The 27387-nt window shown below is 51.3% G+C and overlaps 2 protein-coding genes across 3 annotated transcripts; both read left to right on the top strand.

The window, feature by feature from the left end:
* Window positions 1–346: 346 nt before the first annotated feature.
* On the top strand, window positions 347–11774 carry wipi1 (WD repeat domain, phosphoinositide interacting 1). 2 transcript variants are annotated; one of them, XM_086185488.1, is made up of 13 exons: window positions 347–633; window positions 3156–3238; window positions 3647–3813; window positions 4363–4459; window positions 4595–4692; window positions 5472–5564; window positions 5724–5794; window positions 5954–6061; window positions 6439–6603; window positions 6766–6873; window positions 8574–8713; window positions 9155–9255; window positions 11079–11774. In XM_086185488.1, exons 1-13 carry the CDS (start codon window positions 545–547, stop codon window positions 11127–11129), a joined length of 1371 nt encoding a protein of 456 aa, XP_086041614.1. In that variant the 5' UTR covers window positions 347–544; the 3' UTR covers window positions 11130–11774. The 2 variants fall into 2 exon arrangements, with proteins under 2 accessions (XP_086041614.1, XP_086041613.1); XM_086185487.1 differs by having other exon boundaries at window positions 3644–3813.
* A 5626-nt stretch (window positions 11775–17400) lies between these two features.
* slc16a6b (solute carrier family 16 member 6b) lies at window positions 17401–25487 on the top strand. The gene is made up of 6 exons (XM_086185689.1): window positions 17401–17676; window positions 20252–20485; window positions 20576–20719; window positions 21395–21523; window positions 21736–22623; window positions 23583–25487. Exons 1-6 carry the CDS (start codon window positions 17604–17606, stop codon window positions 23837–23839), a joined length of 1725 nt encoding a protein of 574 aa, XP_086041815.1. The 5' UTR covers window positions 17401–17603; the 3' UTR covers window positions 23840–25487.
* Window positions 25488–27387: the final 1900 nt, after the last annotated feature.

The raw sequence follows: 27387 nt of genomic DNA, 5'->3' as shown, positions 1-27387 counted from the left end.
CACGGCGCAACATCGTTACCAGGCGTCGTAACGGGGTCACGTGAGGTGTTGAGCATCTGCACCGTCATCAGGGCTCTGACGTGTCTCCGTGGTCACGTGTCGAGGCCTGTTCCGGGCCCCGGACTCACACGGTGGTCCGGTCCTCCTCAGCTCTGATTTGCTGAATGAGACGCCAACAACAGAGACTCGGATCGACAGCCAATCAGAGCACGGCTCTGCACCACCGACCAATCGTAATAGAGAGCAGTGACAACAGGAACCGGGCGGACCAATCCCGGGGGCGCAGTGTGACGTAGCGCAGTCAGCTGTTCGTGTTTTGCTGCTTTTTGCCTGTTTTTCCTCCGGGCTCCGGCCGTCCTCCCAGCAGCGGACGCTCGCTCGGTGACTCGAGCTCCGGTTCGTCTCCAGCTGTCCTCGCGTTGCCGCCGCTCTTCGTTTCCGCCGCAGTGGATCCGTCCTCCGCCGACATCGAGCGACGAGGTGCAGCCGACCCCAGGCCTCCGATCCAGGGCGGAGGGAGGGAGGGAGGTCGCTGGGAACTGGGATGGAGACCGGAGAGGGTGCTGGCGGGCCTGGCGGACCGGACGGACCGGCCATCCGGTTTGGCTGCGCCTCCTTCAACCAAGACTCCACGTAAGCAGCCAAAGCCAGGCGGCCTCTGTTTACAAGCAGGGGGTTGTGGGTAAACTTCCCAGCATGAAGCACTAAAGGGCCAGTTCACAATTTTGGAAATGTTGGTGTGGCCGTGGGGGAAATGACTGGTGACATCACAGTGATGTCACCAGTCTTACTTTAAATGCACTCAGTTAGTTCCGACAACGTCGCAGTAAAACAAGTTCCCGGATCAGGTGCTGGATTTGGGTTTGACCCAGAATAGGACAGTTGCTCCCAGGAATCTCACACCACGGCTCTGTGATTAGAGGAAGGAAGACTTCCAGGACGCTTCGCCATTTTCTTCTGTTATGAGAAGTCCCTCCCCCCCCCCCAAAAAAAAAAATTCAGAGCAAGTTCTTGTTCTTGTTCTCCATCTTGTGTTGGTGGGTTTGAGTCCAGCTCTTCCTTGTTCCCCTGTGACATCACGTGACCCCCAGGTGTCCCAGACTGGAGCGTTGACTGCAGGACTGGCACTCGATGGGCTGTAGTTGATGCTCAGGTCTCGATGTGGACACTTCGGAACCCGGCGCAGGTTCCCAGGGTTCGGGCTGCTCTGCCGGTTTCACTGGTCCCGGTTTTCAACTCTGATTTTCTCTGAGTTTGGAGGCTTTGTGTGACATTATGTCGGTTCAATGCCGTAGACTCGTGACATCATAGTCCTGCAGGCGCTTCAACACACAAACACGCCAGTACCGATAACAGGAAGCGATCAGCTCGGAGGCTGACGAGTCCGTCTCTCAGTGTGTGACGCCCATTTGAGGCAACACCCGAGGACATGGGAGTCCCTGCGCTCGCTGCCTTGCTCAAGAGCAGCTGCTCGAAATCGAAGGGTTGCAGGTGCAGAATGTGGCAGTGCATGAGACAGGAAGTCTCACACCTGAAGAGCTGAGTCACCTCACTAGCTAGTGGGGGCGGGGCCAGGGAGGAGACCTCATCACCTCTGTGTGGGAGTGAGTGGGGGGGTGTCTGTCACCTCCACGTGGGACTGAGTGGTAAATGGTAAATGGACTCAATTTTATAGAGCGCTTTTCTACCTTAGCAGCACTCCGAGCTCTCTACAGTGTCGTCTCATTCAGTCACTCACTGATGGTGGAGGCTGCCATGCAAGGCACCAACCTACTCATCAGGAGCAATTATGGGTCCAGTATCTTGCTCAAGGACACTTGGACGTGGTCACCGGGGTCGAGGATCGAACCAGCGACCCTTTGGTTGCTAGACGGCCACTCTACCCCTGAGCCATGCCACCCATGAGTGGGGGGGGGGGGGCATCCCTCACCTCCACGGGTGAGTGAGTGGGGGGGCGTCCCTCACCTCTGTGTGGGAGTGACTGGGGGGGGCGTCCCACACCTCCGTGTGGGAGTGACTGGGGGGGGCGTTCCTCACCTCCACGGGTGAGTGAGTGGGGGGGCGTCTCTCACCTCTCTGTGGGAGTGAGTGGGGGGGGCGTCCCTCACCTCCACGTAGGAGTGAGTGGGGGGGGGTGTTCCTCACCTCCACGTAGGAGTGAGTGCAGGGGGCGTCCCTCACCTCCGTGTGGGAGTGACTGGGGGGGGGGGCGTCCCACACCTCCGTGTGGGAGTGACTGGGGGGGGGCATCCCTCACCTCCATGGGGGAATGAGGGGGGGGGGCGTCGTCGGCTGCGTCTCTCCCGGCCGCTGCAGGTTTGCTCGTGCGAGGAAACGAGGCAGGACAGGAGAGATGAATGACATGAAGGGAATGAGTGATGTCAGAGCGAAGCGTGTCAACATGGCGTGATGCTGTGGATGCTGAGCTTGGTTGGCAGCGTGAGAGTAAGAAGGACGCGTCCTGAGGGCTGAGGAGGCGAAGATCCATGCTAGTTAGCTTAGCATCATGATGGTTGCCATGGCGCTGATGGAGGAGCTTTACTGGCCAGAGTGCTTCGCAGTGCTGGTCCAGCTTTCTTGTTCGATGTATTCAGTCATCGTCTGGTTCTGCCTGGAGGGTTTATGGTTGCGTGCAGCTGCTCTGCGTTTGTCTTTTGGGCTCTTCGGATGCTGTTGCACAGCGTCCCTTCAGACGCCGCGTCCTGCATGGCCATCAGAGAACATGAGTAGCAAGCTCGCCATCTGAATCCAAGTCCAGGCGAGCTGCTGCGTCCTTCAGGAGGCGAGTGTTCCCAACGGCAGAGAGCCGAGATTGGCGGCTCCTGATCGTCCTCGTGGCTCCTCATTGCTTCTCAGCACTGACAACACCAGAACCAGCACAAAGCTGTCATCATAGATCAGAACCCGCTCTAAGACCCGCCTCCAGGCACTTTCATTCGTCGCACTCTCAACAGGAAGACGCCAGACGATCTAGATCAGATTAGCAACTTCAGGGAGGTCAAGGAGGCTCTGGGCCCATGACGGATTTCACCAGTAGAGGGCGGAGCAGGAGAGGAGGTTCCGAGCTCTGCCTGAATGTCAGTTAAGTGTGTGTGTGTGTGTGTGTGTGTGTGTGTGTGTGTGTGTGTGTGTGTGTGTGTGTGTGTGTGTTGCAGGTCACTGGCGTTGGGAACAAAGACCGGTTATAAGCTGTTCTCTCTGACCTCAGTGGACTCACTGGACTGCATTCATGAGAGTGGTCAGTACCAACATCACACACACACACACACACACACACACACACACACACACACACACACATACACACACACTCACCCTCTCTGCACCCGTGTGTGTTGAACGTTCACCTCCATGGAGGCCCTGGCTGCTCATCAAACTCTCGCTGGTCAGCTCTGGTATTAACTGATGACATCAGCAGCAGACGGCTCCAGTCCCAGCGTAGTGAACAGATCAGTCAGAGCCTCTGAGTCACCTGACATCACAGTCACCTGACATCACAGACATCTGACGCGTCAGCAGGCCTGGCGGTCAAACTCCGGCCTGTCCTTCTCTTTTCCTTTCTTTACCTCCGCCCGGTGGAGGTGCACTTTTATTGAAGGCGGCGTGCCCCTCAGTGCCGGTCTGTCTGATCCCTGTCCCCCAGCAGAGACGCCAGATGTCTTCATTGTGGAGCGTCTCTTCTCCAGCAGTCTGGTGGTCGTGGTCAGCACCGCCACGCCACAGCGCATGAACATCTACCACTTCAAGAAGGGCACCGAGATCTGCAACTACAGCTACCCCAACAACATCCTGGCCGTCAAGCTCAACAGGCAGGTGGGTCCCGCTGCGGCGTCACCCTGGACTGGTCCCAGTACCGCTCCCTCACCGCCAGCTTACTGGTTGGTAGCGGCAGGTGAAGGGAGGCTACATAAATACCTGTGACTGCAGGCCGCTGCAGCTGGAACCCTGCCAACGTAAATATGTTGTCTCATTTTTATCGGAGCATAAAAAGATGGAAATGTAAGAGAAATGAGGAAAGCAGCAGGAACCGCAGGGGTCAACCACTCTGACCCCTGAGAAGAAGCAAGAAAATACACACCTTTACCCTCCAGCTCATCAGTCTAGTCTTGTTTTGCTGGAAAATCCAGATTTCTGCTTTAAAAGACTCAAATCTGAGGGTCAAAGGTCAGGAGCTCATGTCTGTTGGTATAAAAGAAACTGACCAGCTGGGATATTGACAGGAGAGCGATCTGTGATGGTGATGAGGAGAAAAGTGCTGAATTTGTGTGTGTGTGTGTGTGTGTGTGTGTGTGTGTGTGTGTGTGTGTGTGTGTGTGTGTGTGTGTATGTGTGTGTGTGTGTGTGTGGGGGGGGGGGCTGCAGAGGCTGGTGGTGTGCCTGGAAGAGTCAATTTACATCCACAACATCAAAGACATGAAGTTGCTAAAGACTCTGCTCAACACTCCGTCCAACCTGTCAGGTGAGAAGGACACACACTCACATACACACTCACACACACACACACACACACACACACACACACACACACACACACACACACCTGAGTGCTGCAGCTGTCACCCTTGTTCAGGGCAGTCTTCTCTTGACTCTCCAGGTCTCTGTGCTCTGTCTGTCAATCATTCCAACTCCTACCTGGCCTACCCTGGCAGCGCTACGATCGGCGAGGTCATCGTCTATGATGCCAGCAGTCTCGTAAGCAGCACGTCACCACACAATACGTATCATGCTGCTGTTGTCCATTCATCAGTTCTGATCCACGGAGTTATTCAGTCAAAGGAAGAGAGGTAAACGCACGCATTCCTACATGTTCCTGCTCCGCACGTCGTGAAGCTGCTTCACCGTGCGGTAACGTAGTTTCTGTTTCTGACATTGTCACCATGAGACACGAGTTTTCCCACAGCATAGCAGGGCCACTCTTTTAACGCTTGAGAGAGGTCAAAGGTCACGGACCAGAGCCCATGAGGCTGCTCTGTAGGCCCTGAGAACTGCCTGGACCTGAGCCGGTGTCTCTGGCGGATTGTTCTTGGCTCTGATGACCAAGTGCACGTGAGGACTGGTGATCCGTGATAGGGTTCATGTTCCATCCCAGTGGGTGCCGGGACAGTGGGAGAGCGGCACACTGGTTTCTCACTCAGCACCAGCGAGTGTTGTTCCTGCTCAGCTTTCCTCCCCAGTGACCTGATAATGAATTGACATCTTATATTTCATCGCTATGAAGAATTGACCTCATGTTGTGTACAACTGCCAGTCTGGTAGAAATCCGGCTCTTTCCCTCTCACCTGTCCTGGTCTCATCCCACGCTGACCCATAGCTTCGACAAGGCCTCAGCTGACAGACCAGATTCTCCTCAGACGTTTTCATTTCCTGCATTCCTGCTGACTGGCCAGACTGGCTGGTGACGTGAGGACAGCATCAGTGTGGACTGATTGTCTTTCTTTGTGTCTGTCTTGTGGTTGTCCTGGGGGCTCCAGAGCACGTTGACGATGGTCCCGGCCCACGACAGTCCTCTTGCAGCCCTTAGCTTCAATGCCTCGGCCACCAAACTCGCCAGTGCCTCAGAGCGGGTAAAAGACCCTCACACACTGCAGGGACCACCAGGATGTAACTGGGACTCTACTGACATGGATTGTGCTCACGGGGGGGTGATGTTAACTGTAGTTGACCCTCATGACCGGGATGCTGCCACGCTGCAGCTAACAACCAACTGCTGTCTGTCTCCACAGGGCACCGTCATCCGAGTGTTCTCCATTCCTGAGGGTCTGCGTTTGTTTGAGTTCCGCCGGGGCATGAAGAGGTCAGAGGTCAAACACATCACATAAGATTGGCACTCCATCTAATCTACACATGACTTGTAGGACCAGCCACTGATGAGAGCATCCCTAATGGTGTGTGTGTGTGTGTGTGTGTGTGTGTGTGTGTGTGTGTGTGTGTGTGTGTGTGTGTGTGGCTGCAGGTACGTCAACATAAGCTCTTTGTCCTTCAGTCCTGATGCCCAGTTCCTCTGTGCCTCCAGCAACACAGAGACAGTGCACATCTTTAAGATGGAGCAACTGGGACCAAGGTACACACACACACACACACACACACACACACACACACACACACACACACACACACGTCATTGTGAGGACAGCACTTTCACTCCGCCACACCCATGAACCAGAAACTCAGAGGTCATGTTTTGCCACATCAGGACTGGAGAACACCAGAAAAGGTGTTAGCCAGGTGACCCTGATGTTGTCCTCAACACCACCTGTTCTGGACGCAGTTTGAACGCTGGTCTGTGGACAAGAAGTAGGCGTCTGCTCAGTTTGAGAATTTTTCTAGTTTGCAGGGATCAGATCTGTCATTCAGCGTTTCGTCACTCTCTTGAAAACAAAGCAGGTTCCTATATGCGTGGTCGGTGATTCACTCATCAACGGCTCCCCTCTGTTGCAGCGGTGAGGACGAGGCTGCCAGCTGGTCAGCCTACGTGGGGAAGATGTTCTCAGCAGCCAGCAGCTACCTCCCGGCTCAGGTATCTGGCATGATGAGCCAGGATCGGGCCTTTGCCACCGTCCACCTCCTCACATCTGGCCAAAGGAACGTCTGCACCCTGGCCACGTGAGCGTCTCCCCGTTTGTGTGCTTCCAGAGAGAGATGGTGTCAAGCAGCAGATGAAGAATAGTTTTTAGATTTTATGGAACGAAACAGTGCAGAGCAATGAGGTGTGGCAGCTCCAGTGTCACCAAACACGTGGCGTGGAAATTCTGTCTTGTGTTTCAGGATCCAGAAGCTTCCACGGGTGCTGGTGGCCACGGCCGACGGCCAGCTCTTCATCTACAATGTGGATCCACAGGACGGAGGCGAGTGTGTGCTGGCGTACAAACACCGGTGAGGATACGAGCGACTCACAAGGCTGGCTGGATGTTAACATGATGACCTTCTCCATCATAGCAGCCCGGAATCATGATAAAGATCATCCGTGACGAATAAACCATAAAACCTCCTGGAGGTTTGAACAGAACCGAGATGAACTCTGACTGGGTCCTAAACGGGGCTCTAACCCTAACCCTGCGCCAGGGCAAGAGGGGGCTCTGCCCCCTCAAACGAGCCTTGTGCCCCCTCACATGAAAATTTAAGAGTTTGAGATGTTTTTAAATAAATAACCCACAAAATGAATGTTTTAAAAACGAACGCAATCACAGTTTTAGCAACGTCCGCCGCAAAAGACAGTTTTTCCTCATCTCTCTCCCCCAGTTTGTGAATTTGTGTAGTTTCCCATGCTACACTCTGCTAACCCCACCCCCACCCCGCAGTAAATAGCCAATCACTGTAAGTATGCAAATGACCCGATGATGTCATAGCCTGACACTGGAGTCAGATTTCACACGCCAGGAGAGAACACAACTACGTGGGAACTTTGAGGAAACAATCGGTCGTAGCAAGATCGTCAACAACAACATGAGCTGAAAAATACTACAAGAACCGCTTCCCATCCCTACTGATGGACTTGATGGTTAAAATCTGGATGAAGCCATTTTTTTTCTTTTCAATCTTCCCCCTTGAGGGATTGCTAGCTTGTCAGGGTCAGGGGGTCTGCGTGCCTCAGTGACCCCAGGAGCTGTAGTGGCAGGAGCGAAGTCTCCCAGTACGACAGCAGTCAGACAGGTCGGAGGGTCCAGGCCTGAGGGAGTGCAGTCCGCTGGTCCTCCCGGTGGGGGGTTGGACCCAGGGCCTAGAGAGAACACTGTTCTCGGCAAAAAAGTGACCTCCAAATGTGTGTGTAAAGAAATTGCTGCTGGAGCATAATGAGCATCCAGGATGCCCCTTCACATTCCTGCCCCTCATGAATGTCTGCCTAAACCGGCCCTGGGCCCAAACCCTCCAGGAAGTGCGTATGTCACAGTTTCCAGGAGAGGACGATGGGATAGGGGCTGAAGAGGAAAAGCATGTTCAGTTTTCACAGTAAAATCCTTCCTGATATCTGCAGGAGACGACTTCTCCTCTACTGCAAACTTCTTTGTTCCCCAAGAGGCAGCAGCGCGTCAGGAACATCTGGAGGAAACTCGTTTCTGCCAGCTGCTGATCTGCTCCTGGATTCATGGTCTTTGACTGATTGAACTGTTTTTGTTCATAACGAGTGAAACAAGGCAGGGAGCCACATGTACTTGAGGCCTTCGGTCGTACCGAGCTGCTACGGGGTCACTGACCTCAGACAGATGAGCTCCCTGCAAATGTTGGGTCTCCTAAATGAACGTGAGGAGTCAAAGTTGACCCTTCTACTAATGCAGGCTTGGGATCATGCTGGACCTCATGTTCATGTGTGTGAGCATGCGTGTGCGTGTGTGTGTGTGTGTGTGTGTGTGTGTGTGTGTGTGTGTGTGTGTGTGTGTGTGTGTGTGTGTGTGTGTGATGCTTTGTCTGCTGGCTCAGAACGTGAGCCGGGGCCTCAGGGTGGCTCTGGCTAGTTAACCCAGAGAGAGGAGGGGTCTGGTGGAGGCTGAAGAGGGACCCCGTCCAGATTGATGTGCCGTCAACAGCAGACGTGTGAATGACATGAAACTCGATGGGTTCTCCTCCCTCTTCCTCAGGCTGGTGGGGGCCGAGGATGACCATGTTGATTGTACGGAGACAGAAGGGTCAGAGGTCACAGAGCCGGCTCAGGCTTGTCCATCTTATGCTGCAACTGCTGCTTTACCAGCCTCCGGTCCAGTCACTGCCACGCTCACCGGTGAGTGGTCACACGCATGTCTCCATGGAGACCAAGGCTATGACATGACTCGTTGATACATGCGCCACCCGGCCTGTCATTCAGCAGCGTCACTTGTTTCCCCTGGAGAACGTATCGCCAGTGGTGCAGATGTACCACTGTACCCCCCCTCCCTCCTCATAAATCCCCTGACTTTGGGTCCAGGGATCCAGGGTGGAAAGTGGTCGGACTCCTAAATGTGATGACATTTGTGGATAATTGAATTCAGAAAATAGATGAATAAAAATATGATTTCAAGAGGAATTAATATGAATGAATGTATTGTTGTTTGTATTTCAGTGTATATTGAATTTCAACGGAACCTGCACATATTTGATGAGTTGAGGCTTTAATGTGTGAATTTGTTGATTTATTTTCACTTAATGTAAGAATCTCTCTTTTCCACTCACCTGATGTAACCAGGATACTCTGAAGATGGAGGGGCGAAGAGAGGGGAAGTCATCCCAGAGCATGAGTTTGCTGCAGGACCTGTGTGTCTGGACGATGAGAACGAGTTTCCACCTGTGAGCATCCAGAAGTGCTAACTGTTAGCCCAAGCTAGCTAGCTCTCCTGGTAGGACGACACCAGTAGCATCAGCCAGCATTCAGAATCACAAGGTCTCTTACAAAATGGGTGTAGCTGTCAAAGAGCAACCAAATCCACATTATCAGTGAACAGAGGAGCAGGAAGCAGGCTGACAGCAGCAGTAGCATGTTAGCATGCTAGCTTCATGAGGAGATTATAGTGACGCCAATCCCACTTTGGGTTGTACTGGGATTGAAGTATTTAGTCTCCCATCATTGATAGAAACAGTGTACAGTAACCACATTATGGTAAGTGTTTGCCTTTTGTCAAAGCAAAATTCTGGTGTTTCCTGCTGAGGCGTCGTTGGCTTGAAACCCTGAAGACTCAGAAACACCCAGAAACAGAGACTTCAAACATCAGACACAGAAATGATGATCTGCTTAAAGTAAAGACAGTGGGACAGTGACCCTTACCGAGGAACCAGGGGTCCAAGAATCAGGGTTCCTGGGGTTTGTTTACTTCATTTTGACACCGACTACACAAAAAAAATACACAAATGTCAGCCCTCATGTTACATCTGACTCAAACCGTCCATGTGCATGGAAAGAACGCTAGCTGACTGGCTAGCTGTCCGCTAGTGTGCTGACAAGTTCAACAACAGTTGCAGTCCACTCAGACCTGAGAATACTGATCATTCCTGCTTTCATTTCTAGTCGAAGGGCAACAGAGTCGTTGCTAGAGTTGTTGTGTACATGGTCGTATAAAACCACCTAATGTTGTTTCAGCTGCTCCCCAGGTGATCTTAATCTTCACCGTGGAAAATTACAATCACGTAAATACCTTTAAACATAGTTAAAATGATTGATAGGTGGACCCAGGTACAGACATCGCTAGACGAGACTGAACAAAAGATCTGACAACTCACTCAAGAACCTAAACCCACACAGAACCCAGGTGGCAGAACACCAGGCCAGCAGGCAGGTGATTGGCGAGGGACATGACATCACATAGGTGGAAAACAAGTGTAAACTTACGAGACATTAAACCCAGGACCGAGCGGTTCTAGGAACTGTGTTATGGGCCTCAGCCACCGCTGAGAATCCCTTTTTCTGGAGAGAACGGTCGGTGTCATAAGCAGGCCAACATTAGCAGTCAGCCATTTTCTCTTCACCGCACCTCTGTTGACGAGTGAGCAGCAGCTGTGCGTCCCAATTACAGGTGCTGCGTAAGCTGGTCTTTGACCCATCAACCAACACTCTTGTCATTCCTGGTTCCTTTTGTGTTTAGAAAGTTGCTTCCCTGAGGTAAGAGCTAAAAACCTTCCTCAAACAGAGTTCTAGAACTAAGATGTTCCCTAGTTCTTGCGGTCCAGACATACCACATTTTTCTCCGAGTTCTAGGACCCATGGAATAGTTCCCCCTGTTACAAAGCACCTATGAGTCCAGAGGGAACCCTGGAAGTGCCCACCAGAGACCAGCTGTTCCAGGGTTCCAGGCTCCTGCTGCAGAGCGAGTCCTCATCAGTAGTCACTCCGTGCTCAGCCAGCCTGTACGCTGCTCGCCGTCGATTCAGTGTGAACGTTGCGGACGTACAAACAGGATTAGTGACATCACAACTACCATGATGCTCCCCCCTCAGGAGTGACCCCCGCCCCCCCATCTTTAACTCATGAGGTGCCAGCTCACCACACAAGCTGCTATCCATCTGCAGTGATAGCAGCTCGTCCTGGTGCAGCAAACATGTCCAGGGAGGTCTGGGCTGCTCTGCAGGGCCTGAAGAGACGGAACCAAACTAACTGGTGTGTTCATGTGTTTTGGTAGATTAATTGGTGCCGTGACGGGACTGGAGGTGGCCAGGGGAGGCGATCGTGAGAGGGTAGAGGTACAGACAGGCCCCAGCAAGGGAGACGAGCAGGAAAGAACACATTTCAGGGTGCCAAATTCCTCTTTGTTGTTGTTGTGGTTGTTTTTTTTACATTGAGAGAGAGAAAATAACATTGAGTTACTTAGACGTGGGAAACAAGATGCTGACGGAGACGTAGCTCTCCTCTAGTAGCCTCTGAGGGAACCAGGCACTCCTCTGACTTTGTCTTTGCCTCAAACATCCGACGTCCTCCCGGCGGGAAGCTCGGATGATGGGGCTAACGCCAAGGTCAGGGAGTTGATCTTCAAGGAGGGGTGGAGAGTGTGAGAGGTACTTGCTGGAGCGGTCATATAACCACCATCTTCATAGCCCTATTACTTGACAAATATTAAATTAAGTTGCATTATTGTAGCAACATTTTTTTTTCTTATGAGTAACATCCTAGTTTATGTTCATGATAACAAATGTAATTGTTTTTATTCTGTATTGTATTTTACTGCGTTGACCCGAGTTACCTGTTGGCGCCCCCTGATGGGAGGTGCATATGTACTGTACGTATGTTTGTGCCTATTATCATTTGTAAAAAGCAAAAGTATTTTGCTGATTGCACAAGACCAAACCAAGTGTCAGCAACAAAGAAATAAACAACAGTGGCGGAAAAATGACGTTTGGTTTTCTTCTTTGTTGGACGTTTCATCATTCACTTGATACGGGAGCTGACAGATAAGCTGCTGTTTTTTATGGTTATATAAGTAGGGCCTCTCCCACGTTTCACAGCATTCACAGCCACTGAGATTGACTCAGGGTTAAATTTGCTGTGCAAGTGGGTTTAAGTGTCAGGACACAAAGATGTCATAAATATTCTGGTCAGTCCTGGTGGTTTGATGTGACCTTTGAACCCAAGAACAGCCTGTTCCTGAAGAAATGCGACAATATACGACAAGGTTTGAGTGACAGGATCCCGCTTGTGTGGTAGGATCAAGGTTTGAGTGACAGGATCCCGCTTGTGTGGTAGGATCAAGGTTTGAGCGACAGGATCCCGCTTGTGTGGTAGGATCAAGGTTTGAGTGACAGGATCCCGCTTGTGTGGTAGGATCAAAGTTTGAGTGACAGGATCACGGTCGGCATGGAATCCTGTCCCGTGATCATGCATGTCTGAGTGATCAGGTTCCAAGCACGCGGAGCAGCCTTGGTGAGCCTCAGTCCTGCAGTTCAGGCTACTGGCAGGTTTCATGTAATCCTGCTGTTTTCTCTGAATAAAAAGGACTTGAACACATGTTCCTGGGAAGAGGTGGATCCTGGTGCTCCGTTGATCTGCTGGCTGCTTGCGTGTTTCCCAGCAGGCACTTGGAGGGGGGGAACCCTGAGAGGCTGCAGCATGCGACGTGTACCACAGGTTATTGTGTGCACCTGTTGTTGCTGAACATTACGCAACTCAGGGGCAGGAGGAGCATTGTGAGGGGCTGTAACCTCATACCCAGTGCTGCGGCGAACTGCTGAGGCAGCACAGTGCTGGAGGATTTCAGGGGAAAGTCAAGAAACAGGAGACAGACAAAGGAAGGCAATCTGTGGCCATTTGACATGATGGGAGGGAGAACAATTGAAGCCAAGTCTCTGGGGCGATGGGCAAGTGGAAGACACCCAGTAGTCCTTTTGTTCCCTGAACAACATCACTCCAGGAACTCCAGCCATTCAGGACACGTTCTTGATAGACTGGAATCTCCTTTGTAAGACTTGAATGGGGATTTACTGGAGCCTCTCACCCTCACACAGACAGTGAGTGTGTGGAAACAAAATCCACATGAGTGCGAACAAATTCAGGGTGAGTCAAGACCACAGAGGCTTCCGAAGGCAGTTCAAGGAAACTGGTTAGACACTGGTGTCAGTGCTGGGGGGGCTGGCAGCCGGCCAGGCCTGATACATCCTGGTTACCACCAGACATCCTGTGTTTGTTGGACTTCAGTCCAGAATGAAATCGTTTTACTACCAGTGGCGTGTCTGACATCTATAGAGTGGTGAAGCGGCAAGACGTCCCCCAGTCTCCCAGTGAGGCCTAAACCAGGAACAGACAGTTCCACCATCAGTCGAGGAAACATTGCTTGTCACTGTCAACGCCACGTTGAGTCATGATACGGTTACAACTGCAGGGGCTCCTTACATGGCGTCATCTGACCAAAGACGAGTTGCAGAAACTTTAGCTGGGACACTCTGGTTTTCTGTTGCTGTCGTAGATTAGCCATCATTCTGTATTCTCACGGTGTTGCTTCACCAACCTGGGCTGCCAGCACGCCGGCATGTTTCAAGAAATCAAGAGAGGAAGAAAAAAATGCCACGCTGAGACCAAACATGGGTGCTCTTAATGTCAAATATATCATTTTTTTGAACAAACAACTTAAAAATACTCCTGCAGACAGTTTGAAGTACCACACCATGAATTCCCATCCAGGGGGAAGGCTGCTGGGATAGGCTCCACCCCCACCACTCTGAATAGGAGAAGAGGGAGAACATGGAGGGATGGATGGAGGGATGGATGGATGGATGGATGATGAATGGATGGATGAATGGGTGGGTGGATGGATGGATGGATAGATGAATGGGTGGATGGATGGATGGATGGGTGGATGATGGATGGATGGATGGATGGATGAATGGATGAGTGGATGGGTAGATGGATGCATGGGTGGATGGATGGATGGATGGGTGGATGATGGATGGATGGGTGGATGGATGATGTGTGGGTGATGGATGGATGGATGATGGGTGGATGATGGGTGGATGGTTGGATGATGGATGGATGGGTGGATGATGGATGGATGGATGATGGATGGATGATAGGTGGGTGGATGGATGGGTGGATGGATGAATGATGGATGGATGATGGGTGGATGGATGATGGATGGGTGAATGGATGAATGGGTGGATGATGGATGGATGATGGATGGATGGATGATGGCTGGACGATGGATGGATGATGGATTGATGGGTGGATAGATGGATTGATGGGTGGATGGATGAATGGGTGGATGATGGATGGATGATGGATGGATGGATGAATGGATGAGTGGATGATGGATGGATGGATGATGGATGGATGGGTGGATGGATGGATGGATGATGGGTGGGTGATGGATGGATGGATGATGGGTGGATGATGGATGGATGGATGGGTGGATGGATGGATGGATGATGGGTGGATGGATGGATGAGGGATGGATGGGTGGATGATGGATGGATGATGGGTGGGTGATGGATAGATGGATGATGGATGGATGATGGGTGGATGATGGATGGATGATGGATGGATGGATGATTGATGGCTGGATGATGGGTGGATGGATGAATGATGGATGGATGGTGGATGGATGGATGATGGATGCTGGATGATGGGTGGATGGATGAATGATGGATGGATGATGGGTGGATGGATGGATGGATGATGGATGGGTGAATGGATGAATGGGTGGATGATGGATGGATGGATGGATGGATGGCTGGATGATGGATGGGGGATGGATGGGTGATGGATGGATGGATGATGGGTGGATGATGGATGGATGGCTGGATGATGGGTGGACGATGTATGGATGATGGATTGATGGGTGGATAGATGGATGATGGGTGGATGATGGATGGATGGCTGGAGGATGGCTGGATGATGGGTGGACGATGTATGGATGATGGATTGATGGGTGGATAGATGGATTGATGGGTGGATGGATGTATGATGGATGGGTGGATGGATGATGGATGTATGATGGATGGATGGGTGGATGAAGGATGGATGGGTGGATGGCTGGATGATGGATGGATGGGTGGATGGATGGATGGACGATGAGTGGATGATGGATGTATGATGGATGGATGGATGATGGGTGGATGGATGGATGATGGATGGATGGATGATGGATGGCTGGATGGATGATGGATGGGTGATGGATGGATGGATGATGGGTGGATGATGGATGGATGGCTGGATGATGGGTGGACGATGTATGGATGATGGATTGATGGGTGGATAGATGGATGATGGGTGGATGATGGATGGATGGCTGGAGGATGGCTGGATGATGGGTGGACGATGTATGGATGATGGATTGATGGGTGGATAGATGGATTGATGGGTGGATGGATGTATGATGGATGGGTGGATGGATGATGGATGTATGATGGATGGATGGGTGGATGAAGGATGGATGGGTGGATGGCTGGATGATGGATGGATGGGTGGATGGATGGATGGACGATGAGTGGATGATGGATGTATGATGGATGGATGGATGATGGGTGGATGGATGGATGATGGATGGATGCATGATGGATGGGTGGATGATGGATGAATGGATGGGTGGATGGATGGATGGATGGGTGAATGAAGGATGGATGATGGATGGCTGGATGGCTGGATGGATGATGGATGGGTGATGGATGGATGGATGATGGGTGGATGATGGATAGATGGGTGGATGATGGATGGATGGATGAATGGGTGGATGATGGATGGATGAATGAATGGGTGGATGATGGGTGGATGATGGATGAACGGAGGGATGCGTTTTGAGGTGACTCTCTCAAACCTCCTGCTGAAGGAGGAAGTCCCCAGCTCAGACACAGACAGGTGGGAGGAGTGCGCTGACCTCCTCTGTGTGTGGAGGAACTGCTCTGACGCAGGGAGGAGAGACGCTGCTGCCGTGGGATCATGAATGAGATCAAAACTTGAACTAAAGGTCATCAGTGCTCTGGTCTTGAATAATTCAGCTGTTTGAAACTGCATTTCAGTGCCCACCCGATGTGCAAAACAAAGATTCAGATTCAGACGAGGCTTTTGCCTGGAGTAGTTTTAGTAATCAGATTACTGCAGTTACTCGAGGAGTCGTTTCAGCCCAAACTGACTTGATCATTTGCCTTCAAAACAGAAAATCCAAGCACACGCTTGCCGAGTGGCCACTGGGCAGTTATCAGGCTCAGTTTGGAGGTGGAACCTGGGGTCCAATCAGATATCAGGGCTGAGCTTGGCCTGGCCGGCCTCTAGACACACCCCTGCATGGGGCTGAAAAGGACTGGGCGAGAGTGTGAGAGCGTTCCAGCTGGAGGCAGATGATCTGAGAAAGGTGAGTCCTTCCTCGATTGTATATTCGTGACATCACCAGTGAACCTGACAGGGTCGGCCAGCTGGTGAACCGCCTAGGTCACTTAGGACCCGTAGAAGACGTCTTCCATGGGGCTGCAGGATTCAGCGCCCATCATGGTCCCTGAGGCTTTACAGCAGTTCTAGAATGAGGATCAGCACCAGTGTGACACAGGACTGAGCTGCTGGGGGAACCCAGAGGTCTTCAGGAGGCGTTCACACCTGCTGGGAAGCCTTAATGCTGCCAAACACCGATACAGTTGGACTGCAGTAGCACACAAATCGACCTGAGGGACTAACCTGAGGTTGGAAGGGTTGATCGAGTCCCCAACATCTGGTTCAGTTTTTGGTCAGATCCCAGGTCCATCCCCGTGAGGCGGACTCATGTGATGGGGGACTGGTGCATCTTTCTTCCATTTGCCTCTTGTTGGTTCCTCGGTCAACAACTCATGACTCACTCTCTGATTTGGGGAACAGGAGTCTCACACACACACACACACACACATAGACATATAGACACACACATACTGTATATATATATATATATGTGTGTGTGTGTGTGTGTTTGTGTGTGTATACACATATGTATATGTGTGTGTGTGTTTGTGTGTGAATACACATATGTATATGTGTGTGTGTTTGTGTGTGTATACACATATGTATATGTGTGTGTGTTTGTGTGTGTATACACATATGAATATGTGTGTGTGTTTGTGTGTGTATACACATATGTATATGTGTGTGTGTCTGTGTGTAAACACACATGCATATATGTGTGTGTGTACACATATGTATATGTGTGTATGTACATATGTATATATGTGTGTGTGCACATATGTATGTCTGTGTGCGCTTATACATATGAACAGTATATGTGTGTGTCTGTGTGTATACACATATGTATATGTGTGTATACATACATATGTGTGTGTACACGATACAGATGGAGACGTGATTAACTAATAAAAGACAAGTAACTGTGAGTATTTCTATAAGCTAAAGCTCTAATATTAATGCCCCCCCCCCCCCATGGGGACTTCCGGGTAATGGGGGTGTTGTCGATTGTCCCACTACCATGAACGCCTCAGCGGAGTCGTCTGCGCGTTCACGAGCAGCCGCTCTTGCCTTCCGCGAGAAGCTCGGCGCGTTCGCGGCACAGATGTTCGCGCGCCCGCGTTTGAATACCGGCTTGAGCCGGTAAAGAGCTGCCAAAACAGGCAGGAACGCTCCAGCGAGAACAGAGGATGCTGCGGCCCGTAGCCCCGGCAGACGGAGGCAGCAGCACCGGCGGGGCGACAGTCTACGTCCGACACCTTTGAGGCTTGAACGACCAGCCCGGAAACTCCGCCAGCCGCCGATGAGCGCGAGACATCCACGGCGAATTCAGCGGGAGGGTTCTTCCTGTTCATCGGCCCGTCACCTCCCTGCCGGTGAGTCCATGTCCGAGATGCTGCCCCCCCCCCCTCCTCCTCCGCTCTTCTTCTCCTCTCGTCTCTCCGTCCCTCCCTCCCCCTCTCCTCTTCCTCTCTTCTTCTCCTCTCCTCCTCCCCTCTCCTCTTCTCTTCCCCTCTTCTTCTCCTCTTCTCTTCCCCTCTTCTTCTCCTCTTCTCTTCCCCTCTTCTTCTCCTCTCCTCTTCCTCTACTCCCCTCCCCTCTACTCTCCTCCCTCAGGCTGGGGGATCCACTCAGCTGCTGTCTCCAGGGTTCAGGTATCATCAAGGCAGCGGGACACGGTTGTAGGTTGTAGCTCGTGGCGGGTGCTGATATCACCCCCCCCCCCCCCCCCGACCCGCACAGCCGCGCCGGCGGGACGTTTGACATCGTTTAGATTAACAAACAAGCAGAGGAAACAGAACCATCTGGATCCACCCATGTGACCACCAGGCTAACCCCCCCCCCCGCCCCCCACTGGTTGATGCTAGGAAGGAAAAGATCCTGCTGTTCTTGTGGAGGCCCCCAGGGGCCGCAACAGTTTCCCACAAGTCAAGTCAGTTTGCTGTAATTAAAGTTATTTTGCAAAACAACAACAACAACAATTACTTATAAGTTTTAGGGCTGAAAATGTATAGACAGGAGGCCCCTGCTGGGCTCCTGCTTTGCCCCTGCTGGGCTCCTGCTGGGCTCCTGTTGGGCTCCTGTTTGCCCCCTGCTGGCCTCCTGTTTGCCCCCTGTTGGGCCCTTGCTTGGCCCCTGCTGGGCAGCGTCCACTGGCGCAGCTCCTGTGTAAACACTGATGGAATCCTGCGTCTCCGACGTGAACTTCCTGTCACTGCAGCTCTGCTGTTACATTATCGCTCAGTCCTGACAGCAACACCTGACAGGGAGGGCCATGCTGCAGTCATGGCAACAATCGTGTCTGTTGTTTTTTTGTTGGCTTCTGCTGTTAAGTCGCTTGTATTGACCGACGTGGGCGGAGCCTCAGTTGCAGGCTGCTGCAAAACAACACTCAGTGTCTCCTGAGGGTTGATGGCCCTCCCCCTGGACGCCTCCCACCATGAGCAGGCATCAGCGTCAGCCATGAGGAGGTCATCAGAAGGTCCCACCAGCTCAGTGGTCAAGGTTTTACTCTGGAGGGGCGCCACCACCCCATGGAGGTTCAGCAGCAGCGAGCTTGTCACCCCAAGAATGCGGCGAGTTTAATGAGGCGAACCAACTGCAGCATTTACAGTAAATTAATTTGTGTTTAACTTTGTAACTGGCGGCGGAGAAAGTGAGGCACTGTGTGATGTCACTGTCCATGTGTGTGTGATGCAGATGGCACTTCATACAAAGTTACCATGGCAACCAATCTAACCCAGGAAAGAGCCAGTCAAACAGGAAGTTGAACAGTGACCTGGATTAGATTTGCTAAGATACCCAGGTACCGTTCCCAGGAACCGGTCCATACCAAACACCGCCGAAACCAAAGGCTTCACTCACTTAGCCACCGCTCCATAAAGACCCGAGTGATGTTTTAGATCTGGAGACCAGCAGAACCCACCAGGGCCGCTCTGACACAAAGCCAGGGCCAGCACATGCAGCGGGCCACAAGAGACGGACAGAGACTGGAGGAAACGTGCTTGGGTTCTCGAAGCTCCGTGCTTTTGTCTCTGGCATCCAGCCGGTCAACCAGTTTTAGCGTCATCCAAAGGGTTGTGACATAGTTGGCTTAAACACCTTCTAGCAGGAGGCTGCTTCCTGTCGGGACACCTGGAATGAAGGAGCGTGTGCGTGCGTGTGTGTGCGTGTGTGTGTGTAAAAGACAGGCAGGGCAGATGTCAGAGACAAGTTGACCTTCACATATTTGGAGATGAAGTATCTTTGTTGTCTGAGATGCCAGAAAAGACTAAATACTACACTGTAGTAACTATACTTCAGACTGAGTCCTTGTACATGATACTATGGTGTACAGTAATTCTGGCATTTACCTGGTTTGAAACATTGAAAAAAGAACCTAATATTTGCAGTGCCCCTCCATGACCCACATGGGTCAACCCTGTCTGCAGCAGGTAAGATTCAATGTGACTGTCCTGTGCTGCCGCTGCAGGCCGGCCCGGCCCGGGTCATGGCCATTGGGGCGTTTTAGGAACCATATACAGTTGTTAGAAGATGACATAAACTAGGACCGTCCCGAAGGGTTAGATGGGCCTCTGCGTACGGCAATCATTCAACTCAACCTTCGACCTGTAATCTGACTGAGCTCCACCACTCCACTCGCACTGGTCATAAAAGAAGATAATAATAATGTGCGTAATCGTCAAGAGCCATGTTGTACTTTGAAGAACAAACATTTGAACATCCGAGCAAACTCAGATCAGGTTGAATGTGACCGAGCACCAGCGATCGCTCCAACTCAGTCGGGGCAAAGGTTGGTCTGTAATCAGGACCATTGATCAGCCATCAGCGCCACCAGCCGAGTCAGGTTTAGAACAGGTTTAACTTTCACCTCCATCTGTGCTAACCTTTAAATACATTCGAATTTACGACATCCTCCATCCATCATGTCACCTCTGACCCCCCCTGCAGCTATGAGGACCCTGAGATCCCCGAGTTGCATGGGTCCAAATGTGTACCCAGAAGTACCTGATGGCGGATGGGGCTGGGCAGTGGCTGCGGCCTTCTTCCTGGTGGAGATCTGCACCTACGGCACCCTCAAGAGTCTGGGGGTGTTCCTCCAGGATCTGATGGAGGAGTTCGGCGAGAGTAACAGCCGAGTGTCGTGGGTCATCTCCATCTGTGTCTTCATCTTTACCTTCACTGGTCAGTTGTGTTTCTCCCATTTAGTGCTGGTGGTATAGAGTCCCCTCCCCAGGCAGCACCTGACTGTAGCATGCTGTCGTTCATCCTCAGCCCCCTTGTCCACCATGCTGAGCAACCGCTTTGGTTACCGTCCCGTTGTGATGGCGGGAGGCTTCCTCATCAGTCTTGGAACTGTCACCTCCGCCTTCACCAACTCCATCAGCGAGATGTACATCACCATCGGCCTGATCTCAGGTACTTGATGTGAAAAGCAGCACATCTGTGTGTCCGTATGTCTGTATGTGCCGTCCGTGCCATGAGTGACGTCCAGGATGAATGTTAGTCTTGTTCTACAGAAATAAAGGGACTTTTAGCAGTGTAAACAACTGGATCTGTTTCTTCCAGAACTTGTCCAATGAGAGGTCAACCACTGTCCTGACTCTCTTGGACGGATTTACAAGACAGAGCAGGAAAAACTGGAGCAGCAAAATTTTCCTCCAAAACACTAAATTCCTTTTCAGATCAGGATTGACGGATCAACAAGTGGCTGTGGAGGAAATTGAATTAAAAAAAAAACCAAATTCCATTCCAGATGAAGAACGAATTTGGCAAAAACAGTTTTCTATCCGAGCATTTTAACTTGTGTCTTTTTCAGAAAGCACTGCTAGCTCTCCCTCCCTGACTGCCATGTGTACCGGTAGAACAGAGCCCCGCTAACACCACCATCCCCTCTCTTCTCTCCCCTGTCTCTTTTTGTCTTTACATGCCTTTGTCTTGCAGCGGCTGCTGTAGCAAAGCTGAATCTTCTCCAGCAACTCCCACCTCTGACAAAGGAGTGAACTTTGACCCAACCCCCTAGCCATGCAGTGTACCTACCATGCGGGCCAGTGGGTGTCATGTCCCCTTTTCTTTTCTCCCCCTTGTTTACAGGCCTGGGCTACTGCCTCACCTTCCTCCCCACCGTCACCATACTAGCCCAGTACTTCTCCAGGCGGCGAGCCCTCGTCACCTCTGTTGCTTCCTCCGGGGAATCCTTCGCCATATTTGCATTTGCCCCTGGTGAGTACGGGGTCCCAGAGGATGGTCAGGCAACACACACACACACACACAAACACACTAACACACTCTCACACACAGGTTTGAGGAATGATTGCCTCTGCCTGCTGTTTGGGGGTCCTTGGGGATTGAAAGGATTGGAGTTTTAAAACTCAGCCCCCCCCCATGTTCACCTCAGCACTAATAAGAAGCTGTCGTCCTCTCCCTCTCACCAGCTTTCACCGAGCTGAAGGAACACATTGGCTGGCGCTACTGTCTGGTCGTCCTTGGCATTTTCCAGACTTCTGTGATTGGTTGTGGATTTCTCCTTCGTCCAATCATCATTAGCCCAGAGCCTGTAAATGAGGATGATGAACTGGACAACGACGCACTGTCTCTGAAGCAGCTGGAAACAGTTTATGAGCTGGAGAACGAACAAACCAGAACCTCCATTAGTTCAGGAGTTTCCCAGCACTCTGAGGACTCAGGGGTCACCTCCCTCACCACCTCCAATGTAGACCTAAGGGCTGTAGGAGCTGAAGCCAAAGCTGAGTGGGAGGAGCAACAGCAACCGCTGTCCCTGCCTCAATCCCCGCTCAAGGAAGGAGATGAGGGGGACCAGGCTCAGCACCAGCCCGCCAGTCCCAAACTCCTGGACTTTTCCGTGCTGAAAGATTGTGCCTTCATCTGGTACTCACTCTTCGGCTTGTTCGCCACGCTGGGTTTCTTTGCCCCTCAGCTCTACATTGTTCAGCTGAGCAAGAGCCGGGGGGTGGAGCCCAGCATGGCATCCTACATGCTGTCTGTGATGGCGGTGGCTGAGATCTTCGGCCGCCTGTCTATCGGGGTGGTACTGAGCAAAGTCCACTGCAGGAAGACCCTGGTGCTGCTGTGGTGTGTGGTCTTACTGTGCCTGGTGCTGGTGGCCTTCACTGTTGTCTGGGAGTTCTGGGGCCTGGTGGTATGCTGCGCCCTCTACGGATACTTCATGGGAACTGTTGGCTCCACCCACATCCCCATGCTGGCTGAAGAGGATGTGGTGGGCATCCAGAGGATGGCATCATCTGTAGGGGTGTATGTCTTCATTCAGAGCTTTGCTGGGCTGGCCGGACCGCCGCTGGGAGGTACACCCTAAATTTTGATACCATCACAGTTAGCATTACATGAAGGACTGACACAACCCTGGAAATATTCGGCTTCCTTGTCCAGTAAAGAGGCACGAAAGAGAGGCTTCACTCCATCTAAATACAGAGTCACATTGGTGTTTGTTCTTCCTAGCAAATTTCTAAGGGAAGTTGTGGAAGTCGGTCAAAATCAATGCTGTAGATAAGCAAACGTTCCCGTAAGATGGCTGCTGATTTCCTCTTTTGCTATAAAAACTATAATAGTAAGAGTAGTTGTACCTTTGACTTTGAATAATGCTTTTCAAGATACTCCAAGATACTTTACTAAAGAAACAAACAGCAACAAAAAAATAAGGGGACACACTATTTCACACCACGTGTGTTCCTCCTCAGAAATGCAGCGAAAAGTTGTGCCTCCCCCGCTGTGACTGCCTGCTTGGTGACATCACCTGGGTATTTCCACGCCAGCTCCTCCTTTGGCTCAGCTCTTTGTTTTATTAATTTCAGTAAATGAAACAGTTCAGCATTTACCAGCTAAACCTCCTGAAACTCAACCCAGCAGCATAGAAGCCCCACCCTCAACTAGTTTTAGTGGTGAAAGTGCAGTGCAACAACCACCACAGCACAATGAACAGCACAGGTCATGTGATAAAGCAACGCGTCAACCCACACTGTCAATAATTCATGTTTAGATGTTGGTATCCACCAAACGTTGATGTTAATTTTATACTGAATACTGAAGGAACCTGCTGATTGAATTTGTTGGTGCTCATTTGTGTTAAAGTCCACACGACAGTTTTTTTTTAATATTGTTAAATGCAAGCCTGACATCAAACTTGTTCCGGTGTCACCTGAGAGATATGTTGCGTGTTATTCTTGTCACCTGACAGGAAATATCACCTGGACTTAATGTGTGCGCAAACACCAGGCCCTGAATCATGTCTAATTTTTGCTTCCAGGATTGCTGGTGGACATCACCGATAACTACGGTGCTGCCTTCTACTCCTGTGCAGTGGGAATGGGTCTCAGTGCCATATGCCTGGCGCTGGTTGGCCCGGCAAAGTCTGGCATGTGCCAAAGACGAAACAGAAAGGCAGAGGAAGAGGAGAAAAGGTCCCAGCACAGCGACCAGCCAGACTTTTTGGAGGTGGACCTGGCCATGGAGGACAGTCCAGTTCGACAGGCTGTGGATCGGGACAACTCCTCTGTAGTATGACCTCGACTGCAGCGGGACATCTCCCCATGACCGAGACCAAGACATCAACAAAGCAAACACAAGTCCAGACACACTGCAAGAGGCTGCAGTCACCAGCACCATCACACAGCTGCTGGGTTCTAATCTCAGGTGTCACTCTCACACTTCTGACAAGCTTGAAGCTCCTCCTCCCTGGAGGGGTGCTGTCTCTCTGAGACCAAAGTCCTCCATGCTGAGCACGCGGGGTCACACTGGAGCTCTTTAACCCTCACGCATTACTCAGTCAGCTGAAGCTTTATTACATCTGTGTAGTTGGACGAGGCAGTTGTTAGATCTCAGGAGCTTCAGTCCTGCTTTGAACGTGTTCCATGTTCTGGGAACTTGAGCCTCAAGAACTTTGCCCCTGTAAAGGATTCCATTGAGCCCAGACCATACGCATCAATGGCTTTGGCTCTGGAAGTGATGGCACTGATCCAGTTGCTTTTGCTGCTGATGGGACGGCCCCATCCAGAGGCAGAGCTGGAGCTCAACCAGCTTCCCTCAGGTCCTTACCAGGTCCTGCTGGCTTGGTGAGGGATTGGTTGAGTAGTGATGCAGGCCATCACAGGAGCACAAGCTCCTCTCTGTCTTCATGGTGGATCAACTCCAACCCCAACAATGAAATCACCCTTTCATCGTGTCCTGGCTCTCTCATCCTGTCATCCTGCTTCTGTCTGTGTCAGTGACCGGTGACCATTTACAAGACGGTCATATAAACAGTGCGTACTTAACCCCAAGCTGGGCTCCTCCACCAGAGGCCTGGCAGTCTGAGTTTCCTGCAGTATCTCAACTGGTTCTGGACTGAGGTTTCAGGTGTAGCACCTGGCACCTGCTGGGTCACTCTCCCAGTTATAGGGTCTCAGCCCCCAGTGGCACCACTGTTGCCTTCACCCCCACGTCTCCTCCAGCCCCTCTGTCAGCTCCTAGTGCTCCTTCTTCTGGGTGCAGCTGTCTCGTGGATGCTTCATCTGTCACCACCACCTTCCCTGTTGGTGGTCCATCAGCACCGGGTTCCCTTGGTTAGCGAGCACCAGTGAGTCAGTCTGGACCTGGAAGTCCCCAGGATCCTAGATGGGTCGTTCTCCACCACCTTGGGAGGGTCCATCCTGACCTTGGGACCTCCAGCCCAGACTCAGACCAGATGTTCCTGTGCACTATGCAGCTGCTTGGTTCTGGTGCTCTGTGGAGGCACTTCCTGTCGCCCCCCCCCTGCTCCTATGTGCTGAACCGTCTCAGGGGCCTCCACAGGCTCTCCACTGGTCTTGGCCCAGCCCGCTTCTGGGGTCCTGTCTAGCTGCGTGCATGTGTGTGTGTGTGTGTGTGTATATATATGTATATGTATATATATACACACATATATATTTCCCCCCATGCTTCTGGTAGATAAATGCTTGTGTGTGCAAAGGACGGCTCTCTGAAGCTCCGCCCCCTCCCTGAATCCTACTGCAGCCTGATATGTTGAAGTGTAGCTCACCTTCCTGTCCCGCACTGTAACTGTTAAACCTTTATTTAAACTCTTTAGGATGACAATTTATGTCCTTGAATCAGTTTTTTTTTAATTTAACAGAGTGCCAAACAGCCTCTGCTGCTTTCTTGTTCTTTTTAAAATAAAAGATGCCTCAAATTGGCATTGATTGTTGTCACTTGTTTTACCTGCTTGTTGGTCCCAAGTGGACCAGCAGAACCACCACGGGACTCATGAGCTGGACCCATCTGACCCGTCCACCTAGAGATATTTGGGCTGGTATTCAGATGCTTTTCACAAGAATTTAAACAACTGATCCAGCATCCTTTCAACACGTCAAAATTTTGAGACGGAAAGATAATGATTGTTTTTCGGTGTCTAATCACCTGGACTCACCATTTTCTGTTAATCTCTCTGGGAATATACAACAGTAGATGAACAAGAAATGACACCAAAAATTAGAAATAATACCGGGATTGTACAACTAAGTAATGGTTGTAGGGTCAGTGAGCAGTGGTGCGTGTCAGAGTTCAAATATGAGTGTGAGGACTGAGCAGCATTTTCATGGGGAGCAGTTTGTGTCACGTAGCAAAGGTGCAGCGTTTTCACTGGTGCGACAACAGCACCCCCCAGTGGCTGAACACCAGTGTCAGTCTGGATCTACTGGTCAAGCAGATCAGTGGAGCAAAGTTTCCAGCCTCCATCCCTCCATGTTCTCCCTCTTCTCCTGTTCAGGGTGGTGGGGGTGGAGCCTATCCCAGCAGCCTTCACCCTGGACAGGTCACCAGTCCATGGCAGGACCAACACATAGAGACAGACAACCATTGGCTCTCCCAGCCACGCCTACGGTCAATTTAGAGTCTGGATTAACCTGGTCCCTCTTGATGTCTTTGGACTGTGGAGGAAGCTGGAGTACCAGAGAGAACCCAGCAGGAACAGGGAGAACATGGAGACTCACCCAGAAAGACCCCGTGCTGCAGCCGGGGCTCCACCCACAACCTTCTAGCTGGGGGGCCACAGTGAGGACCACTGCTCCACCGTGCTGCTATGGAGCCAAGTTTGTTCCCAGTAATGTCCAGAGAACACTACTGGAAGCATCTAAGAAACCATTAACAATTCCAGTCATGTGACCGCACTTTCAGGAAGTGCACTTCACCTTGATTCCTCTTGAACTGAAGCACACGGGGCGAGTGGTGAGAGAACCAGAGCAAAAACCATGTTTGTGCTGACTAGTGACCTAAAGGATCCAAGGCGTTCAACTCATTTTCATCTCCATGGTTACACAGCAACCTGATACGTCGATACTACTATAAAAAAATGACTTTCATTTTTCTTTAAGATCATCAAATATAAAAATGGGCCCATCTTACCTCGTTGTCCCATCAGGGTGCTTCCATTCTTGACCTCTGAAGTATTAATGTGCACACACACACACACAGTTTAAAAAAACGGTTGGATTTATTTAGGAGATCAGAAGACGGCTTAAGTTAGACTACACTGGAAGTGGGTCTACGTGAAGAGACCGAAGTGGAGGACAGACGTGATACATGGGGACATCAAACTGCCCGTGAGGACACCAAGTAGAAAAGCTCTGATCAGGATGAAGCAGAGTTTGGAGAGTGAGGCTCAGCCCACAGAGGCCGCGCTGCTCATTAAGACACTGGCGTTGAGTCTCTTTAAACGTTATAAAAGCAATAGGTGGCAGTTGCATAGTCTGGCCTCTGGAGGGAGACACTGATCAACAGTCACAGGGACCATCATCAGAAACCTTGAAGGCAAACAGGAGTGGACATCAGAGGAGGCCTCGGGCCCACACCAGCTCTTCCTCATCACCATGGCGATCATGCGACATGTTGGAACTGAGATTAGCACCCACCCCTTAGTCCTAACCTTGAGGGAGTCTTAGTTCACTTGCAGAGTCCTGGATCTTTGCCCTAGACCAGGGGTAGGGAACCATGTGCCATGGAGGGCCGTGTGTGTGCAGGTAGTCCTTCCAACCCAACACTTTAACAGGTGATTCCACTGATCAACACTCCTTCAGCCACAGAGGAGTGTTGATCAGTGG

The sequence above is a fragment of the Aulostomus chinensis genome, chromosome 18 (assembly GCF_037954235.1).
Source record: "Aulostomus chinensis isolate RoL2024-O1b breed Wild chromosome 18, RoL_Achi_v1.0, whole genome shotgun sequence".
NCBI classification, from domain to species: Eukaryota; Metazoa; Chordata; class Actinopteri; order Syngnathiformes; family Aulostomidae; genus Aulostomus; species Aulostomus chinensis.
The sequence above is the reverse complement of the archived record's forward strand: the minus strand, read 5'-3'. Positions and strand labels throughout refer to the sequence as shown.

What these genes read in the sequence shown, in the direction of transcription:
- slc16a6b (XM_086185689.1), top strand. Translation starts at nt 17,604, where the DNA reads ATGAGCGCGAGACATCCACGGCGAATTCAGCGGGAGGGTTCTTCCTGT. An exon ending in CTTCATCTTTACCTTCACTG is followed by an intron (nt 20,486 to 20,575) that starts GTCAGTTGTGTT and finishes GTTCATCCTCAG; the next exon opens with CCCCCTTGTCCACCATGCTG. An exon ending in CATATTTGCATTTGCCCCTG is followed by an intron (nt 21,524 to 21,735) that starts GTGAGTACGGGG and finishes CCCTCTCACCAG; the next exon opens with CTTTCACCGAGCTGAAGGAA.
- wipi1 (XM_086185487.1), top strand. Translation starts at nt 545, where the DNA reads ATGGAGACCGGAGAGGGTGCTGGCGGGCCTGGCGGACCGGACGGACCG. An exon ending in GTGCTGGCGTACAAACACCG is followed by an intron (nt 6,874 to 8,573) that starts GTGAGGATACGA and finishes CCTCTTCCTCAG; the next exon opens with GCTGGTGGGGGCCGAGGATG. An exon ending in AGTCACTGCCACGCTCACCG is followed by an intron (nt 8,714 to 9,154) that starts GTGAGTGGTCAC and finishes TGATGTAACCAG; the next exon opens with GATACTCTGAAGATGGAGGG.